The following is a 15,508-nucleotide window of genomic DNA, read 5'->3' as shown; positions in this document are numbered from 1 at the left end:
TTATTCAGTTATATTGGGAATGAGATTATGATGTCAGAAAATATCCTTTTCAGAAAGGCAGAAAGGCAGGGTCCCGAGTATATATTGAGGAGAATTTCTGCTTGAAGTAACAAGGCAGCTTAGAAGAGGTACCTGCTTTCTAATAATTGCCTTTAGTGAGAATAGAAACGCTTCCTTAGGAAGTTTTTCATTCATTTAAGACTTCATTTTACTCTTTTGAAGCAAAAAAAAAAAAAAATTAATTTCTGGAAGAGACTGCTGAGAAGATCCCCTTCGTTTGGCCAGAAGAGAAGAGAGGACTGTAAATCAAGGAAAAGGTGAAGTAATACATTATGAGGAAGCTTCAGGATTCCAAGTATATAAAGACTATTTATTTTTCCTGTGTCTATATTTTCTCTTTTTGTGGAGGAGAGGAAATTCTAAAAATATTTGATAGATGTTTTGCCATTAACACCAGAAGAGTGTGTGGGGGAAAAGAAAGGAGGGAGAGGAGAGTCAATTTCGTTTCATTAGTAGAAAAAGCAACATAAATCAAAGCAGTCTATTGATGCCAGTCTTTAATTTATAGCGTTCTCAGAGTATAATGAATTTATTTACGGCCTAAGTGATTTGATATTTTCGATCTGACTTTTAACCTTTTATTGGGAGAGGGTTGACTTTTTAAAGCCTGGGTAGTTTAAAATTTGGCTAAGTACCTTTGGGTTTTTTTTTTTTTTTTTTTTTTTTTTTTACTGTGGAAGCAAATATTATCATTTTAATATTAAATAACTTGCAACTATTAAATAGTTCATTTGTGATTTACTTTTTCTTTCTAGATTTTTTCCTCCTTCAGATCTAACGGTTACATTAAGGCTCCTGCTTCTTTTTGGAAAGAAATTATTATAAATCAGAAAGCGTCAGGGGTTCAAAGGTTGACATTTCTGAGCGCTGATACTTTGTCTTTTCATGCCATGCAAACAGATCTAACATTTAGAAATTCTTAAACGAGGGAATTGTGGAAATTCCCAGATTTTTTTTTTTTCCAGTGGGAGGAAGCCAAGTTTTTTAAGTGTGGAGTTTAGAGTAATCAAATGAGGGAGAAAGAAAGGAGCTTGTAAGAAGGGGTGACTCCCACCCAAACTAAGCAGCTAATGTGAACTGCTGGCTGACTATCTGCACTTAAGGAGGGGGAGAGGGAGCCGAGCCCCGCGAGGGAGAGGGCGCTGTTTCACCCACCGTCGGTAAAATCTGTGGAGCATCCGCCAGGAAGCCAGGCTTGATAAAGGTCAGGCTCCCGAAATCATCTCAAATCTCCCTAAGCCTTCCAGAGAGTGCTGCAACGTACCAGTGGGGTTGTCTGTCTGGAAGACAAGCATCCCTTGAGTGGTTCCCAACTACCCGCGTTCATTTCAGAAAGATAGAGTCCGCGGGGCGGGCGTTCACAGCCGCCGCAGTCCTTTCTGCAGATGATACTGCCCAGTAATTCGGGGCCGTCCTTCTTCCCCGCCCAATAGTTTGGGAAGAGTCCCCCGCTTTCCCTTCGCTCCTCCGAGGCCGAGCAGCGTACACAGCGGTAGTTCCGCTTCATCTGCGGGCTGAAGCGACCCGGATAGGGCCATCCCAGAATATGTAACAGGGGGCTGGGCGGGGGCTGCGGTGGGCTGCGGGGGAGAGCGCAGCTGCCCGGGGGCGCGCGGGTCAGAGGCCTGCGGGTGGCCGGAGGGCCGCGTGCGCGCCGCAGGAGTGTCGCCCCTCGGCAGTCCAAAGGAGGGTGCAGCACGCACGCGGGTCTCCCGGGACCACCGCCACACGTCCTCGGCTGTTCCAAGACAGCAACGAATGCAATCCCGACCTGAAGTCTCAAGTCTTTCGGACTCTTCTAAGCTTAGGCTCTGCAGCCCGCCTCCTACACCCCCACGCCTTAGCGATGCTCCCCACTCAGCGGGTCCCCCGAAAGGGCCGGGGAGGAGGGTTCCCATCTCGTTCCCCGAGCTCCCGGTTGGAGTCGCGGCTCCTTGAAGCCCCGGGTCAACCGCTCGCGAGCTCCCCGCGGAGGATCCCGGACGCCCGCGCCCTGCGGCCCCTGCTCCCCGGCGGCCTCGGCGGCCTCGGCGCCCGCGGGTCCAGCCGGGCGCGGCCGCTGCGGCGCGCGGGGAGCCGGGGCTGCTCCGGGGCCGCCCGCGCGCCCTCGGGGACCTCCGCTCGCCGCTCCGCCATGCAGTCCCCGCGGGAACCAGCGGATCCGCCCCCGGCCCCGGCCCCGGCTCCGGCTCCGGCCCCGGGACTGCGCGGCTGGACCGGCGCCCCGGGGTGGACGGGGGTGGACGGGGGTGGACGCGGTGGACGCGGTGGACGCGGTGGACGGGGTGGGCGGGGTGGGGGGGCTCGGCGCGCCTCCGGGCAGCTCCGCCGCTCGCCGCGCACTCCCAGCCCCGGGCTCCCCGCCGCCGCCGCCGCCGCCCCCGCCCCCCGCGCGCCCGCGCCCTCGCTCGCCCCGCGCGCGTTCCAAGGGCGCCACCTCTTTGCGACTAGCTCACTTCTCCGGCAGGTTTGCCCGGGAGCGTGTGAACCTTCCTCCGCTAGGCTTTCAACTCGCGTCCAACCTGCGCCGCCCGGCCGGCATGCCTCCCCGCCCGTGACGGGGGCCGCCGCTGCCCGGCCGCTCGGGCCGCCGCCTCCCCTGCGCGCGCCGCCTCCCCGCCCTCCTGGCCACCTGGCCCTCCTGGTCGACGACACGCGCACTTGAAACTTGTTCCCAGGGTGTGCGGCATCAACTTTCCGGAAGCAACCAGCCCACCAGAGGAGGTAGACGGACAGCTATGTATATATACGTGGGTCTCTACAAGTGGCTCTGGAGCAAGACGGCCTAGTTCGCGAAGAAGCTGACTTCCGAGGGGGAAACTTTTTCTTCTCTTTTTAGGAAGGGGTCAGCTCGGCTCCACGAACCCGGGAGAAGTGCCGGCCAGATCTAATGAGACTTTGCTAGGGAAGACGTGTCCACACGCTGCTCATCCTTGATGCGTATATAAAAGCATTTCATTGTGGTTGTTATTTCAGAGGACCGTCTCTGATTTTGTTTTGCTTTGGTTTTTTCTTTTTTTCTTTTTGTTTTTCCCCCCCCTTTTGGTCCCTTTTCGCCTGTGTGATTTTGGGAAAAGCACAGTTGCAGTAGCTGATTCCTAAATAAGTAAGTGCTGAGAGGCTTCAGAGAAAGTTGCGTGTGCTCCTTTTTCTTTCTTTTTTCTTTTTTTCTTTTTTCTTTTCTTCTTCTTTTCTTTGCAACTTGGGAGATGCCCTTGGGGTTGAAGAGGCTGCTGGAGAGCCCGCTGAAACGGGGAGCGTGGTAGTCCGGGGGAGATGGGGATCGCGGGCTGACCCCTCGGGCCCTTTCGCTCTGTTGCAGGTCCCGCGAGCGACAGGGGACGATGCTGCGGAGGCTGGTTCAGCAGTGGGGCGTCGCGGTGTTCCTGCTGAGCTACTCGGTGCCCTCCTGCGGGCGCTCGGTGGAGGAGCTCGGCCGCCGGCTGTAAGTGCCCCCGCGCTCCCCGGGGCGCCGGGTGAGGGCTGGGAAGGCCAGTGGGAGAGGCCGCCAGGCTGGGGCGCTGCCGAGGGCTCGCAGCGGTCACGGATGCTCCCTGCCCGACTCCGAAAGCGGGGAGATCCGGCTACCTGCCGGGGGGCCGAGACCGTGCCCGCAACCCCGGCGGGAGAACTGGTCGGACCTCTAGGGGAGACAGGCAGGAGAGACCAATTTTCCAGGAGTTTCCGTAAGAGGGAGCGCAGAGATCTCCGCTAGACAAAGCTCATCTGCCTCCAGTGAAAGGGGAAGGTTCCACTTTCAGGACCTGGGAAGGTTTGGGGGAACCCTGAGGATTGATTACAAGTGGGAGATAACTCGGAAGAGGCTGAGGGAGCCGGGGAGGACCTACATCTGTGTGCGTTTGATTTACAAACTGAATGTGGGTGGCAGTGTGTGTGTGTGTGCGTGTGTGTGTGTGTGTGTGTGTGTGTGTGAAAAGCAAAAGCCTTACATCTGACTTTATTATGAATGACATAATTTTAAGCATATAAAATGGACCACATTACATAATGAAGGCATATTATATAATAAAGTAGTAACAACTTTGCAATGGCACAGCTCCAGCATTAGTATTGATACAGTTCAGGAACGCTGGAGTGCTTGACTCCAAAATGAATATTGGGTGTGGAAACTTGTTTTTTTTTTTTATTTTTTTTTCTTGGAATTATTGCTAACAGTTCTTTAATCTGGAGTCAAATATTTGCATTGTAGACTGAAAGCTTGTATTTTGGCATTCTCGTTTGGTGGTTCTCTTAAGGATAATTTTGACTTTAACATAATCATACATCTAAGCACACCGGAGAAATATTACCATGTTGTGTGACTGAAAAGTTGGAAGAGCAGTAGAGTAACACTATCTTAATAATCTGTTGGACCTAGCAGTACGGTAATGTGTGTAAATGCCATCTTTGGGTGATCTTTAAGCTGCAGACTCCGTGTTCAGGATGGGAAAAGCATAAAAGTTTGAGAACTGAAAGGAGTTTGCCTCTGGAGAAGGAATTAAGGAGCTTTTACACCAACAATAAAAATAGCAATATCCAATATTTACAATCAAGTTCATGGTGCTTCCTTGTAAATTCCCGAGGGTGTACAAAAAGGCAACTGTTTTATATGTGCCCTTGGTCTATTATTATTACAGCAGAAAATCCTTAAATGAAATTACTTTAGACGTGTCTGAACCTTGGCACCAAAATGAAAATCTATTATGAATCTCCTAAGGCAAATTGTGTAGAACATTGTACTGAAGATAAAGCTGCATTGTATTCTTCAAATCAGCATTTTGCTGATGTGTTTCTGAAAATTGTCTTCAGACTTTTTGCTCCTTTTGAGACTTGTATTAAATTATTTAAAGTCCATATATAAATACAGATGAAGAGTGAATTTTTAAAAGCACGCCTAAATACTGGCCGAGAAACAGTGTCTTGGAACTGAGCCAGTTCTTTCTTAACAGTGGCTTGAGAAATACCTGTTTTCTCTTTTGAGAAACAGTAAATGGACCATGATTAAATCCACAGTTATGACATAAAAATAGTGCTAAGTTGTCCTAAAGGCTATTTTTAACTCTTTCTTTGTTGCACCTTGCAAAATACACATCAGAAACCATTTAACAGCCAGAGACTCTGTTACAGTTTTGTTTGTGGGTGAAATATAATATTGTAGTTAAACACTCACACTCAGCAGATGGTTATAAACTACCACAAAACATTCTTATAGTTAATGGCTAATAGATCATCATATTACAGCCATGGTTTTTCATGAAGGCTGAAATCATCAGTAGATGAAGATGTTTCATCAAATTATCACAGCCACATGGAGTTTAAAAAAACAAGTCATTATTTTTGCATTGCTGCCAAGTAACAGTAAATTCTGTGTGCTAGACAAAATATTAGTCTACTGTTACATGAAATCAACCTAATTTCTTGAAAGAAATATTAACATATAATCAAACATATTACACCCCAATTACTTTTCACACCAAGGATTGGGGAAATTGCTTTTAGATGTTTTTCTAAGGAGGCCCTGACTTTAGGGAGCAGGGAAGAGGACCACTACAACAATAATGCTTCCTAAGCCACCCAAGGAAGCAATTATAAGTTGTGATAGTTCAGAAGATTTTAATTAGTGGAGCTAGAGTGTGAATAAATTGGAGGTTGGAGAGTGAGGTCTACAGATATTCTTGTCCCAATTCTGTCCCCCTTTTGGCAGATAGCAACCTTTGTGTTTAAGTTAGATAGGGAATTCCCGCAGATTCAGAAACCGAAAACATAATTGGCTGATTTGCTTAGGAGCCAGACTGGGTCTATTCCATTTAATGAAAAGCATTACTTCTGACTGAGTCATTTGGGTTGGAAGGGACTTGTGGTGAGTCATCTTCACTCTAACACCCGAACCCTGACCTGCGCATGTACCACAGAACTTTTCTTCGCAAACCCAGACTCCTTCCTAAGTAGCTGAGCATCAGCACAAACATGCTGCTCTTTCCCGTGTTGGAAGAGGCAGTTCCATCATTCCCTTTACTCCCTGCGTTCCTTGATAGCTCCTTGAATTGACTCTCCTCCCTGAAAACTTCCTTGAGGATGATTTTTCTTTAGAGCAGAAGAGCTACATTTTGACTGAATCCATAGTTATCAGTATTAAGCATTTCCCCCATATTTCTGAAAAAAAATTTTACAATAATCACAGGCCATACAATACCATATTAGGATTGTAACAAATGCCATGCGAACTACTGTGCTATGGGATATTCGCAGGGGAATAGAATAATAGACTGTTATTGAGGCTGTATATACAACTTAAATATTTCAGACTTCTCTAAGTTGAAAGCCTCCTTAATTTGGATTCATTGCTCCTCACCTATATATATCAGTTTGTACATGCTAGTTATTTACCCTGGTGTCAGTTCATGTCATATTTTGAAAGTAAATAAAATGCTCTATGGATCTTATTCCTTGTTGATGATAAAGATAGGATTATATTCCTGATCTTCCAATTCAGTTGCCCGGTCAGAAATCCATTCTTCACAATATTTTAAATGCAGACATCTTTGAACCGTTCGTGGTGTTAACAGCATTTCAGATTTAGCATTAAGGAAATCTTTGTTTTCTAATATTATATCAACAATTACCCCTAAAAGGCAGAAAGAAGCTTTGTACCTCACAAGAGAAATGCTATTTTAAACTGGACAGAGTTGTACCATCTTTGTAGACTTTTTATAAAACAGAAGGATAGAATGATCATTCCTTTTCTCATGAGAACCATCCTGGGAAAGTGCAGTGCTTGGGTTAAGAAGGCACTGTGACTCACAGTTGACAGGCTGGCCAAGATGACAGGCGTATATGCCAGGCAGAGGGGGCATAAGCAGTGGTGGCCTGATTAGGACAGACCGACCATTAAAACTTTTGGCTTTGGGGTTAAGCTAGAATGAGCTGTATTATACATTTGGAGAGCAATACAAATGGGGTGGTTATCTGCCAGGAATTGCGAAAGAAATAAAACCCCAGATACTATAAATGATCACTAGTTAAGAACTTCTTTTAATTGACGCTTTGCTAAAAGGTACTTATTCAACTGCAATACTTAGGAAATATGCAATTAATTCAGTCCTATTCTTTAAAAATGTTACTAGAGAGTATAACTATATTGTGCCCAAACCTCAAATTTGTATATTATTAAAAGTTTCCAGAATACTAGCTGTTACCATAAACTAAGTGAATTTTAATCTAGTCACATATGGCACCTTCAAAAAGGAAGAGAGACTCCTTCATGCCTCATTTAAGCCAGGCTCCTGTTAAATTCCTTTCCATTAAGTCATGTCTTTTTTGAACAAGCTGCATGGCTTAAAGTTGGTCCACACACCAAAATACTAAAAGGAAGCTGGTATACTGGCTATCGGGTCTAGAGAAGTAATGCTGGTATTTTCATGTCTTACTCCTCTTTGGTTCACAGTACACCTAAGAAATCTCTCAATTTCCCCAGGGACCATCCAAACTCTAGCAATCCTAGTTCCTTATTTGGGAGATGAAAAAATGGACTTCTCGGAGCAGTAAGCTTGGCCTTCAAGGAAACTGATACATTGCTACCATTTGCCCACTGTCAGGGTTTCCACCTCAGGCTTTTTACTCTATGCCCTTCACTTCTTGGTTTCCTCAACATATACTTCTGCTTCCATAGGAGAAAGGGTTGAGGTAGTTGAAAGGCAATCTCTGGCTTCCGAATCAGGGGACCTGGTTTTTAGATGCTTGGTTCTATCTGTTCTCATTTTGTGGGCAAGGGCAAGTCATTTAATCTCTCTGAACCTCAACTTCCCTACCTATAAAATGAAGATAATGCCATTTTTATCGTTCTTTTTCTCTGAGGAGTTAAAAAAGCTGTACTAATGAAGGCAAATAAGGGACCCAGCGATGGTGTGTCAGAGAGGTAGGAATACATGGTAGATAGCCCTGGGAGGTACCCTGAGACACTTGAAAATGAAGCACTCTGAAGAGTTACACAGTGGTAGAAATGGGAGTAAGGTAAGATGGGGTTGAAGCAGGGCATGATATGACTCATTAATGTATGTGACCCCTACATATGGTTCATCATATATGTGGAGAATAATGTGGATGGACATTTAAACAAGAGTCAGGCTGCCATCTGAATGGATTGATGGGAGATGAGTTTATTCTTTTCCACTATATTTTCATTAAAGTGTTGTTTAAACAGAAAAGTCGGGGAATCCCTGGGTGGCTCAGTGGTTTAGTGCCTGCCTTTGGCCCAGGGTATGATCTTGGATTCCCAGGATTGAGTCACATGTCGGGCTCCCTGCATGGAGCCTGCTTCTCCCTCTGCCTGTTGTCTCTGCCTCTCTCTGTCTCTCTGTGTGTGTGTGTGTGTCATGATAAATAAATAAAATATTTAAAAAAATAAAAAAGAAACAGAAAAGTCACTTCATACTTGTTCCTAGAGATGTTTTTTAGGACAAAGAGAACAAGTAGAAAAGTGAATGTCTCAATTAAGGATAATACCCTCTGAAATTCTGAACTTAAAAATAACTTGATGCATGGGAGAAATAGAATCATCTCAATTTAAACACAGAGAAAACCGTTTTAAAGACACTACCCACTACTTTACAGAAAAATACACGTACTCTGTCTCTCTCTGACACTTGGCTTTCAAATGTAGGTAGGTCCTTGGTAGCCTGTAGTCTATCATATTAAAATTCAGTCTGTTAGATAGTTCCCTCGACAGGCTTTACTGCTCACGTCATCCTCAGCCTTTGTTTCTTTTACTCTTACAGCTTGCAGTTCTTTGAGTTTCAGTACTATTGGCATCTTGTTAGGGGAGCAGAGTGTGTGTGCATGTATGTGTGTGTGTGTGTGTGTGTGTGTGTGTGTGTGTGAGGTGCATGTGCCTGGGTGAGTAGTCAGGTAAATTCACCCTCCTTTTAATTTCACAAGCTGGAACTTCTGGATTTATTTTCCCAACACAAGTCTGAAAAATGTGAAAATAAGTTTAGTGGTTTCTGTCCATTGCTGAGAATAACTGAATCATAATGTTTTCAGTTGAGAAGAGAGCCTAGAAATCTCTGAATCTGACTCCTTCCTTTTCAGTGGAGAGGCCGATGTTCTCAGCAAAGTCACAGATCTAGATAGAATAGCATAAATGAGATTTGGGGCTGCAGACTCCTAAGTGCCCACACTCCCTTCCCACCCTGCTCTATCCCCGCTCCACAAGCTTGCTGCCCTTCCAGCTTACACTCTGTATAGGACCAACTAGAAAACTAAAGGCCTTTCCTCTTGTCTTTGAGGTTTATACCAACAACTAAAAAATTCTTTTCTTCCTCTCCTGCCTTTTTTTCTTAAAGCAAAAGAGCTGTGTCTGAACATCAGCTCCTTCATGACAAGGGGAAATCTATCCAAGACTTACGGCGACGATTCTTCCTTCATCACCTGATTGCAGAAATCCACACAGCAGAAATCAGAGCTACCTCGGAGGTTTCCCCCAACTCCAAGCCTGCTCCCAACACAAAGAACCACCCCGTCCGATTTGGGTCTGATGATGAGGGCAGATACCTAACTCAGGAAACCAACAAGGTGGAGACATACAAGGAGCAGCCACTGAAGACACCTGGCAAGAAAAAGAAAGGCAAACCCGGAAAACGCAAGGAGCAGGAAAAAAAGAAACGTCGAACTCGGTCTGCCTGGCTAAACTCTGGCGTGGCTGAAAGTGGGCTAGAAGGCGACCACCCATATGACATCTCAGCGACATCGCTGGAGCTCAATTTACGGTAACTGGCTTCTATGCCTCATAGTCTTTCCTTGGTGCTCTCAGCTGGGGTGTGTTAGTGTCCCTTCCACCATGTCCATAGGCTTGGACAAACCTAGAATGTCCTCCCTTCCTGTCCCTCTATCAATCGCTCCACAATTTAAAAGCTTACAAAAGCAAGATGGTTCAGTATATCATCTGCCTTCAAGCAGTGTCCTCCCACCCCTTAAATGCATACAGGGGTTGGATAACCTGTTTCTCTTCGTCCACCATCACAACCCCAATACCAGTCCTTAACTACTCTACTAAAGAATTTCTCTTCTTAGTCAGGCTTCAGAAGCCAGGGACCACCTTCATCAATTGCTGGCGAAGTGTATTTATTCCCCTACTCTCACACCTTGGCAAAATTTCTGGACCGTTTTCTCATTTCTTACCTTTTTTCACTTCAGGGGCAGACACAGAAGGCTTTGAAATTATCTATGAACACTACAGAACAATACCATACCATAGACAATTCTGAGTCGGTCACATTTTTCATTTAATTATATTTAACTTGGTTCGGGCATTGCCACCAACAGGATCTTTTCTTGGTTTTTACTTTTCAGCCTAGCTCTCCCGTGGGGTTTGAAAGAGGAAACCACACAAGGACATGTCATATGCAGCTAATGATCTCGTTAATTAGAGTCCCTTGTTACTTCTGCAGGCCTTTCCTCTGACTAGTAGAGATAGGATTACGGAGTGATGTTTCAAAGGGGAGTTTGAACCTGTGTACCATCACTTCGCTCTTTGAGTTAGGTTGACAAAACTCATCATTAAATAGCATATAAAATGCTAATTATCTTGGACAAATATTTCCACTTCAGTAACTAAGGAATAATAAAACTAGAGAAACCATCAGCAGAGTGAATGACCTAGTCTCCAAATACTTAATGGATCTATCGTGGGTAAAGAACTCTATAAATCTAAAAAAAATAAAAAAAAATAAAAAATAAAAAAATAAAAAAAAAAAAAAAAAAAAAAAAAAAAAAAAAAAAGAACTCTATAAATCTTGGCTCAAAGCACATATTCAATGTATTTTGAGATAGGATCTTAACTGTACATATTTATTCCTAATGCGAGGGCTTTATTGTCAGAACCTATTTTTATCCATTGTCTTACTCTCGGTGTGTGTACATACATATGTTAGAGTTCTAAAAACAAAAGTATAATTTTTTTATGGATTTCATTTATTTAGGATTTGCAGTGCTTAGAAGTATCTGGGAATTTAATGAAATTCAGCACTCATCAGTTCTTATGCCCAAAGCTACCCTAAGTTAAAGGAGATCTAGTAAAAATTAGGCAGTGGCCTAATCAAATCCAGACCCAGGACTGAAAGAAATAGAATGCTTCTACTTTCTCCTTTCTGTTCCCTGGTTGTGAGGGACATTCATGGAAAGCACTGTTTGTTTGGCAGCCGGATGTTGGCACTCTCCCAGTACAACCCAAGAGAGGTGCAGAGAATATCGGGGAAATTTAGGAGTGTACTGATGAGAATATATGGGGCCATGCAAATGTTCTAATCCAAAGAGAATCTTTTCAGAATAACTACTTTAAAGTTTTGTAAGCAAACAGTCTTTTATTAGTGTCCTCTCTTTAGTCTCTTTGCATTCTTATACAGTGATCTGAGGTCTGATGATATGGCAAGCACGTATGTAGTATTTCTTATATGTAGTATTTCTTAAGAGAAATTATTCAGTATATGTAGTAGTATTTCTTAAGAGAAATCATTCAGCTAACACGCTCCTCTGACATGAACCAGTGGGGAATATATAGTTTAAATGTTGGAAACTACGTTTTGGAATTTTTGATGTTGCAAATGAGATGTCCAGATACAGTAGGACTTATTTAGTTACCATATATTTTGCCTTCATAAATACTGACTTAGAAATAATACAAAAGCTTTTAAATATTCAAAAGAGACTCTCAAGTGCTTTCATACACACACGCACACAAAATATACACATATATTTTCAGGTCATGTTATATGTTTTGCTTGGCTGTTCCAAAATGTGCCATTTTAACAAGCAAACTGGCTGGACAAGGGGAAATATAATTAAAAGATCTTTTCCTTGGTCTTTTATTCCTTTTCTCTTTCTTTCCTTCTGAGGAAATAATTGTTCAAAATACTCTTCATTCCTTCCCTGCTTACATTATTCTTAAGTTCAAGTCATTAGATGCTGCTCAGTACAAGAACATTTTAAAATTGATACAGCACACAAATTATTGAGTTTTATGGTCTTTTGGATTTTATTGGTAACATACATCCACATCTACCCACCATTAAAATTTTTAATCTGAAATTATTTTCTCTGTAATTAGGAGCTATTTTGCCATTCCAATCAAAACTATTGGTGAAGAGGCCATTTCTTAAGACATTAAAATCCCCTAAATGTTCAGCTTGTTTTTCTTTCTTCAAGCTGCACATAAAGTTCCTAACTTGTCAAGAGCTGTCTCTTCTGTAGGTCTCACTCCCATATGGGTCTGCCATCCAAAACTCTGCCTACACACTGGCTATTAATGCAATGGCACAGCCAATTGAGTTCCATTCTATAGTTGCTTCCCTAGAAACCACTAAAATAGATGACACAAGAGAAGAGAAAGGCAGAGAGAGAAGCAGAGAAAAATGCTCTTAGCCTATCTTAAAATACTGTCACTATAGTGTTTTTAGAAAGGGTTAGAAAAGGTGTCAATCCCAGATGGTGATTTATTCTGCATAATAAACACTGCTGTTTTAAACGTTAAATCAATTGATTCTTATTCTCTAATTTAAGATGGGCTTTCTCAATTTCTAATTCCAGATCAGTTCCAAAAACCAGCAGAGCGAGAGACAAATTAATTCTTAGTTTTGACTCCAAAAACTAAAATCCAAAAATAGTTTCATTCATTACTGTTTAAGGACAGCTAATGGAATGGTTGATATCAACAAATCATCAACCAAACATACGGCTTAATTATGCATCTTTCCAATATTTACTCCAAGCCACACACTTTACTGTCCTAAAAGCCATTATCTTAGTGAAAGATTGGCCAAATGGAAACCTGAACAGAATAAGCAACCTTTGGATCACCTTCATCAGGGATCGCTGAGGAATAAACTTCTAGCAAGGTGTATTTGATGATAGATTGTACAACGTAGCCTTATTCCCAGACTCTCAAATGTATCCCTTCTCTTCCCAGACTTGCCAATTGGCAGCTTTGGAAAATTCTCCCAGGGTCTCCTTCAGACAGAGATATAGAATTAGAAATGCAGGCCCTTTCTCTTCCTGCACTGCATTGATCATTTGATCATATTGAAGACCCTGCCTATAGCAAAGGTTCTGGAGAATCAGGTGGAGCCCACTGATACCTCTTTTTGGGAATATTTACAAGAAATCCCTGGAATCTTTACCATTGTAATTCTATGTTTATTTTTTATGCCTTTTCATTTGTTAGGGTGAATTAACCTATTTTCTCCTCTTCTTTCCCTTCCTTCTCTTTTCAGGAGGCATTGAAATTTTTAGCAAAGACCTTCAAAGGACGTATTACAGGATTCTGTAATAGTGAACATATGGAAAGTATTAGAAATATTTATTGTCTGTAAATACTGTAAATGCATTGGAATAAAACTGTCTTCCCCATTGCTCTATGAAACTGCACATTGGTCATTGTGAATATTTTTTTTTGCCAAGGCTAATCCAATTATTATTATCACATTTACCATAATTTATTTTGTCAACTGATGTATTTATTTTGTAAATGTATCTTGGTGCTGCTGAATTTCTCTATTTTTTGTAACATAATGCACTTTAGGTATACATATCAAGTATGTTGATAAATGACACAATAAAGTGTCTTTATTTTGTGGTTGATTTTAATAATGCCTAAATATAATTATCCAAACTGATTTTCCTCTGTGCATGTAAAAATAGCAGTATTTTAAATTTGTAAAGAATGTCTAATAAAATATAATCTAAATTACATCATGACTCAGAAAGTGAATTATGTATACCCTTTAAGATTTCTACTAGAAGGAACATGTAACTGTATTTAAATATGGTCTTAAGTATAATATGTTTATATTGGTACATATTCCAACATTTTCACATTAGCTTTTAGTTAAAAACCACTTAAAATGTATTTCGTCCAATATTTAAGTTTGATTCAATAGAATGACTGAACTACCTAGACATCTTTTATGAACTATGTCCAGTTTGAAGTGAAGATGGGAGAGGGCAGAAAAAAAAAAAAAAAAGCAGAGAAGTCAGGATAAAAGATTAAAGAAACTCAGTCCAGAGAGTCAGTCCAAGCTGAAAAAAGGGAGAGAGGCAGATTAGGAACTTTAAGGCCGGGGTAATTTTCACCAATGTAAAGCTGATTTTGAAAGAGCTTGCTCTTACTGGTAACAACAATAAGCATAAAAGGGCTACTTGAGGATTTTACCAGAGAAAGGGAAAGGGGCGGAGTCCCTGGAGTTATGTGACAACTTGGGGGGGTGGGGGGAACCCTTCACTGAGGAAGACTGCTCTCCTGTTGTATCACTCACAGCTCTGGGGACTTTGGTCACCAACAGCATGGTGTAACACCATATGAAATCCCATTTCCACTGTGAGTGTCATCCTACTTGTTCCTCCTTCTATGTTTGGATGAAAACAAACATCTTTCCCTCTACAGAATTTTTTCTTTAACTCTCTGCAGCTTACGACTCATCAGTAAAACAACACAACAAAACAAAAAGTCTATGTATCAAGCAAGCACACATTTAGGAAGTATTCTGTTTATGCTCCCAATCCTGTTAGATACCTATTAGATGTTTGGAAGATGCACAAGAAGTGAAATATTGTAACGCCCTCAAGACTCTCTCATTCCAGTGGGTAGATAGATACACACATTTATAAGAAACAACTAAATGCTGCATTCAAGAAACTTCAATGGTCCAAAATTCTATGAACATTTTAAAAAGGAAATACACACACATAAGGAGACATTGGTCTGAGCTGTAGGTGATTGGTATGTTTCTAGGATGTTCAAATATTCAAAGATTGAACTTACTCATATTTTCACTGAGTCCCCAAGCCTTCAAAACAGGGCCCATCTTACTATTTTTTTTTCTTTTGGTAAGAAATGTGAATCTATGTTAATAAGCAAAATCTAGGATTTGTGCTTAGCTTCACACATGAATTTGTTGGATATGGATAAAATTGAAGGCAAATACACTAAACCTGTATAATACAACTAGCATGGAGTGCCATAACAACAGATATGACCACATTTTATGGAACTCCATTTAAAACTCTAAAGCTTAAGATTACACCAAATCCATCAAAAATTTTCACATGAAAAATATGTTTTTTAAAAATACTGGTTTGGTAAATACTTGAATATTAAGGGAATAAAGTATTAGATTTAGGTCATCTTGAAGTTTTTCCTCACAAATAACTGCTTCCTGAAAAGCAAAGGGGGAAGAGGGAACTTGAGAATTTATGGTTATCAAGTTTCACTAAAGCATTATTAATACAATTATTGCCTTTAGAGTCATACCTAGGCCTTCTAGCAATGATAAAGACTAAAATCATAGGATAAAGGATGGAGTGGGAAGATGAAGGAAGCAAAAAGAGCCTTTTAAGAACAAATGGTGATTTTTTTAAATGACATTGCATTCTCTACAAAAGAAAAACTGAACTATATAAT

The 15,508-nt window shown here is 42.0% G+C and overlaps 1 protein-coding gene across 7 annotated transcripts in view; it reads left to right on the top strand.

Annotated features, from left to right (window-relative positions):
- The window catches only part of PTHLH (parathyroid hormone like hormone), a 119,597-nt gene extending 105,797 nt beyond the window's left edge, over positions 1 to 13,800 (top strand). Inside the window, exons 1-5 of one of the 7 annotated variants that reach the window (XM_038577151.1) lie at positions 2,663 to 2,784; positions 2,900 to 3,000; positions 3,383 to 3,505; positions 9,402 to 9,824; positions 13,323 to 13,800. In XM_038577151.1, coding sequence (XP_038433079.1) covers positions 3,405 to 3,505; positions 9,402 to 9,824; positions 13,323 to 13,332 — 534 coding nt within the window. In that variant the 5' untranslated portion in view covers positions 2,663 to 2,784; positions 2,900 to 3,000; positions 3,383 to 3,404 and the 3' untranslated portion in view covers positions 13,333 to 13,800. Of the gene's footprint in view, positions 1 to 144; positions 318 to 2,637; positions 3,167 to 3,382; positions 3,506 to 9,401; positions 9,825 to 13,322 lie in introns of those variants that run through there. The other 6 variants (XM_038577148.1, XM_038577153.1, XM_038577150.1 and 3 more) reach the window with 6 other exon arrangements.
- Positions 13,801 to 15,508: the final 1,708 nt, after the last annotated feature.

Source organism: Canis lupus, chromosome 27 (genome assembly GCF_011100685.1).
Source record: "Canis lupus familiaris isolate Mischka breed German Shepherd chromosome 27, alternate assembly UU_Cfam_GSD_1.0, whole genome shotgun sequence".
In the NCBI taxonomy this organism is placed as follows: domain Eukaryota; kingdom Metazoa; phylum Chordata; class Mammalia; order Carnivora; family Canidae; genus Canis; species Canis lupus.
The sequence above is the reverse complement of the archived record's forward strand: the minus strand, read 5'-3'. Positions and strand labels throughout refer to the sequence as shown.